This window comes from Haliaeetus leucocephalus, unplaced genomic scaffold (assembly GCF_000737465.1).
Source record: "Haliaeetus leucocephalus isolate CR32 unplaced genomic scaffold, Haliaeetus_leucocephalus-4.0 Scaffold162, whole genome shotgun sequence".
NCBI lineage: Eukaryota > Metazoa > Chordata > Aves > Accipitriformes > Accipitridae > Haliaeetus > Haliaeetus leucocephalus.
Genome location: NW_010972598.1, coordinates 12,225,568 through 12,230,327, shown reverse-complemented (window position 1 = coordinate 12,230,327; position 4,760 = coordinate 12,225,568). Strand labels below are relative to the sequence as shown.

At 63.7% G+C, this 4,760-nt stretch overlaps 1 protein-coding gene across 6 annotated transcripts in view; it reads right to left on the bottom strand.

Moving 5' to 3' along the window:
- Positions 1-1,274: 1,274 nt before the first annotated feature.
- DMTN (dematin actin binding protein) overlaps positions 1,275-4,760 on the bottom strand; it is a 7,821-nt gene continuing 4,335 nt past the window's right edge. For 2 of the 6 annotated variants that reach the window (XM_010562784.1, XM_010562785.1), the window contains exons 4-18: positions 4,421-4,571; positions 4,206-4,280; positions 3,868-4,043; positions 3,686-3,730; positions 3,462-3,570; positions 3,263-3,319; positions 3,039-3,191; positions 2,815-2,924; positions 2,622-2,727; positions 2,432-2,496; positions 2,282-2,330; positions 1,963-2,018; positions 1,711-1,770; positions 1,544-1,624; positions 1,275-1,464 (exon numbers count right to left, since the gene is read on the bottom strand). In XM_010562784.1, coding sequence (XP_010561086.1) covers positions 1,351-1,464; positions 1,544-1,624; positions 1,711-1,770; positions 1,963-2,018; positions 2,282-2,330; positions 2,432-2,496; positions 2,622-2,727; positions 2,815-2,924; positions 3,039-3,191; positions 3,263-3,319; positions 3,462-3,570; positions 3,686-3,730; positions 3,868-4,043; positions 4,206-4,280; positions 4,421-4,571 — 1,407 coding nt within the window. In that variant the 3' untranslated portion in view covers positions 1,275-1,350. The remainder of the gene's footprint in view (positions 1,465-1,543; positions 1,625-1,710; positions 1,771-1,962; positions 2,019-2,281; positions 2,331-2,431; positions 2,497-2,621; positions 2,728-2,814; positions 2,925-3,038; positions 3,192-3,262; positions 3,320-3,461; positions 3,571-3,685; positions 3,731-3,867; positions 4,044-4,205; positions 4,281-4,420; positions 4,572-4,760) is intronic. The other 4 variants (XM_010562787.1, XM_010562786.1, XM_010562788.1 and 1 more) reach the window with 4 other exon arrangements.

Below are 4,760 nucleotides of genomic sequence, written 5' to 3'. Positions count from 1 at the left end.
GCAAAGGAACGGAGCCGGGCTGGATAAAGCCATTTCACCTTTAATTGTAAGCAAAAAATCACTCTCACGCGGATTCTCCGACACCAGCAAATAAAATAAACTCTAACAAAACAGAGAAAGTGAATCACTGTAGTCCAGTCAGAAAACAAACCCATATTTATATATATATTTATAGATATGTCGTTTGTAGAGTAGCAGTGAAAGGCAAGTATGGGCCAGTGATTTCCCGATAAATTACATTCTTTACATCCCAACAAGGTCTAGCGGCTGGAAAGTGGCTGGAAACAGAAATTGGGGAGCGTGGGGGGGGGGAGGCCAGGGGTGCAGGGGCAGAGGGGTCCTGCCCAAAACATGTGCCCAAAGAGAGGATGGGAGAGGTGCAAGAAGGGAAGGTGCGAGAAGGGAAGGTGCTGCCTGGTGCCAAGCCCTGCCTGCACAGCCGTGGGGGGGCCAGGCAGCGCTGCCCAGACGCCAGTGGCCGCGGTGCCCGTCGAGCCATGCCCTGCTTCTTTTTTGCCCGGCTGCATCGCCCCGGTTCATCGCCCCATCGCCCTGCTGCATCCCCCGGTGCATCAGCCTGCTGCGGGCATATCTGCAGTTAGAAATGCAACAGGAGCTGCCTCAGAGACCCCCTGCTCTGCCACCCCCTGCCCCATCCCACAGTGTTCCACCTCACCGGCATCCCAGCCCTACCCTCTGCCAGCCCAGTGCCGGGCAGGTTTTGGCAGTGTACGTGTCCTTGCGGTCCTCGCTGCAGCAGCTGGCACAGGAGGGACCGGGGGGGGGGTGTTAAAAGGGGGGCTGGAGGCGGGGGCAAGGTGGGATACCGGCCTGGCTTTGCCAGGAGCACATCGGCCTGGCAGTGAGTCGGCCCCCAGGCTCTTCCCAAGTCTCGGGGTGAACGTGTCGGGGGGCAGAGGGGCACCCCGGGTGCGGGGGCCGGAGGCGGCTGACCCCCGGGAGGAGGGAAGCCACCCCGCTGCCCATGTGCCGGAGTCGGCACGCTGCCAGCCAGCCGAAAGCAGAGCCAGGCACTGCCCCTGCCAGCGTGCCTGGGGGGAAGAGGGGGGCACGAAGCACAGAGATGCCCCCCCCACACCTCCCCTCCTGGCTGAACCGTGCCTGCTCCGGACCAGGGTCTGCCCCCAGCCCCATCACCCCGCTGCGAGCCGAGCGGCGGAGGCAGTCTTGAGCCCCCCCCCAAGCCCTTTTCCCGCAGGAGGAGTGAGGAGGGGGGCAGAGCCGGGGGGTCCGGGGGAGAGGGGAAGGGGGGATCCTAGTAAAAACCGGCTGAGAGCCCTAAAGCGGTTACACGGCGCGACACGGACTGAGCTCGGGGCCGAGGCGGGCTCAGAAGAGGAAGGCTTTCTTCTTCAGCTCGTTGCGCTTCCAGAGGGCCAGCTTGCTGAACTCCTCGGGGGGCATCTCGAAGACCCGTAGGAAATCCTCGGGGGAGAGGTGCCGCTGCGGGGGGGGAGAGGAGGGTGATGGGGTGGCGGGTCCCCCCTCTCTGTGCCACCCCCGACCCCAGTTCGGCTCCTACCTCCAGCCTGGTCCTGTCCACGCCGGGCGGCAGCTTCACACGGCCTCGGTTTGTCACCATCAGCATTTCGTAGGGGTAGATCTGCAAGGGTTGGAGGGGGGGGGGAGGCTGTAAGACCCTCTCCACAGCCCCCCGCCAACCCTGCCTAAGCCCCCAGCCCCGCTCACCTTTTGCTCCAGCATGCTGGGCAGCGAATTGCCTCTGTCCATGCGCCCACGCTGGCCGTTCTGAGGGGGCAAAACCTGACATCAGCCGTGACTCCCCATGTCTCCAGAGGGCTACCCTCTCCCACCCGAAATGAAGCCAAGGTGATGGGCTCCAGCCCAGGGACAGGCAGACCCACCCTCCCCACACTCCCCTCTCCCTAATGGGACACATCGCAGAGGTGGCCCTGGTGTCCGTCTGTCCCCCCAACATACATCACCCTCTCGCTGGGTCTCCACACCGGTAGCCAGATGACTGCTTACCTGCAGGCCTGGAAAACAGAGAGGAGCAGGGCTCAGCCCCAGGGACCCTCTGCTGTGTGCCCCCCCCATCCTCCCCCGGGTGACGACAAGCCCCGAGAGGTGGTTTTCCACCCTCTGCTGAGCCCAGGCTTGCCCTGGCATCCCCCATCCCTGGGAACATCCCCACATCCCTGGGGAGATCCTCCATCCCTGGGGAGATCCCCACATCCCCAAGGACACCCCCGCATCCCTCATCCCCAGGGTCATCCCCAAGCCACGGGCTGATGCTCACCCGGACTTCCCTTCTCGCTGCCCACCGAGCTGAACTCTGCCGACTGCAGCTGCAAGGGGACAGGGGACAGCATGAGAGCAGTGCCACCCCCAGAGCCCCCCCGAAGCCGTGTGGCCCTGGCAGCGTGGGGGCAGCTGCCTGCCCACTCACCCGGGTGAGGGTGCTCCTGCCAGAGGCGGGCAGTGAGGAGCTCTTGTAGCTCCCCATGTGCAGAGCTGCAAGAGAGCAAGAGACCGTCAGAGGTGCAGGCAGGGCTGCGGGAGCTGGCAGTGGTGCAGGCAGCCGGAGCCACCGAGTGGGGAAGGGAAGGGATGGGATGCAGGAAGAGCATCCCACATACACGTGTGGAAAGGTGTCCGGTCCGGCAGTGAACGGGTTTTTCTCCGGATAGGGAGAGATTTCTCCATCTCCTCCTTCAGGATCAGCTTCCCGAGGTTGGAGGTGACCTGGGGGCGAAGCAACACGGGTGGGGGTCAGTGTCTGCATGTCCCCAGCCCCTCCCAGGGTGCCCACCTGCCTGCTCTGCCCCTCACCTTGCTCAGCTCCTGCCTCTGGAGCTCCCGCAGGTTCTTCATCTCCTCCGTCAGGTCCTCCTCCTCCTCCTCCCCTCTCTTGGAGGCCATCCGCTTCCTCCACTCCGTCTCTGGGGGAGAAAGGGGGACGTTATATCCTTTCCCAGCACCCCTGTGGGGTCTTGGAGGGGGGATAAACCCCCTGGTGCAGCCCACCCCCTCGCCTGCCCCCATTCCCCACCTACCCACGACGGCCAGGGACGGGGGGCACGGCCAGTAGTCAGTCTCGATCTTGGCAGGCTGGTTGGGGTCTGGGGGCTGCGCTGCCGGGAACTTGGAGGATTCGATGATCAAATCCTCTATGAGATGCTTCCCGTGGTGGGCGCCGGGATGGTGCTCTGCGGGGCACAGGGAGGGTGAGGCAGCGCCCTGGGGTGCCCCATCCGATGGGACAGACCCCCTCGCTCACCTTTCTGCCTATAGATCGGAGGCTTCTTGTATATGTTGAGCTCCGTCGTGTCGGTCTCTGCAAGGAAAAAAGGGGTTGGGGGACGGGAATAGGGAGCTCATGGCTCTGGAAGGGTGCTTGCCCAGACCCCCTGGTCTGCGCTGGGGCTCAGGGTCAGGCAACACTGGGGGGAGTGTGTCATGATGCTGGGGGACCGTACCAGGTCGGTGGAAGTGCTGTACACTGCTGCGGGCCGAGCTGCTGCCCTGGCGAGAGGTGGGCTGCGGGGCACTGCCGGGGGTCCGGCTCTCCAGCCATTCCCGGATGACCTGCAGGCAAGCGGAGCCGGTGAGCAGCGAGACCCCGGCAATTCGGCATCGCCCCCCTCCTCCTCGGAGCCCCTGTGTGCATCCCAGAGCTGGGGCAAGCGGTGTTGGTACTCACCTCCGGAGATGGAGGAGGAGAGATGGATTTGGGAGACAGGGAGCGCTGCAGAAGGCAAGAAGCAGTTTATTCTGGCAGCCCCACATCTGCCCTCTGGGACCCCTCTCTCTAGGGGGGGGGCTTTCCCCCACTGGCCCCCCCAAAACAACCAGGGGATGCAGGTGGCCCCGGGGCACCCTCACCTCTCGGCTCCGGGGTAGCTCCACGTGCTCCATGAGTGAGTAGGTGAAATGGGGTTCGTAGATCATCAAATCGGGGCGCTCGATGTCCAGGATCGCTTTGTCCTTGGGGATGGCAGCCAGGTCCTTGTAGCCTAGAACCTCATTGTCCATTTTGGCCTGGAAGGAAGGAAAAGCACCTTCGTTTTTGGGTGCAGAAAGGAAACAATGAGGAACGGCGAGGGCTTCCCTGGGGCTGGCATCTTCCATGGCCCCACCAGGGTGATGGAGAGGGTTTGGGGAAGAACATCCCAACCCCACGGATGGAGGGATGTAGTGGGGAGACATGAGTGACCTCTTACCACGATGCTGGAGGGCGATCCGGGGACGCTGGACCCACGGGAGGAACAGACGCTCCCAGGGGAGGTCAGAGGTTGCTGGAAGGAAAAGGGGAGATTTTAGCAAACTTCACCCTCAACACTGCCAGCCCAGGAAGGGGCTCAGGGTCACGGTGAGGACCCCGGGGCATGGCAGGGGGGCCCGGGGACACCCCTGTGCCCCATGGACCTCAGCGCACCGGGGCAAAACATCCTTGGGGATGGGGTATTTCTGGGTGGGCTCTGGGGTCTCCTTTGCTTCAGCGTTGTGGTTCGGGGCAGGGGACAACCCGGGAGGTGACAGTGGCTTGGCCAGGACACTTTGCCACTAGATGGTGCTGCCAGGCTGGGCTGGGAGAAGGAGGAGGAGGAGGAGGAGGAGGAAGGCAGGGCCCTGCTAGCAGCATCCCAGGGTGACTCTGCCGATGTCCTTGGCCACCAGCCCCTGCGTGCCTTCCCTAGCTGCAGGGCTCCCCACTGCCCGCATGCCCCCAGCACCCTGCCCTATGCCCCCAGCACCCTGCCCACCCCCAGCACCCT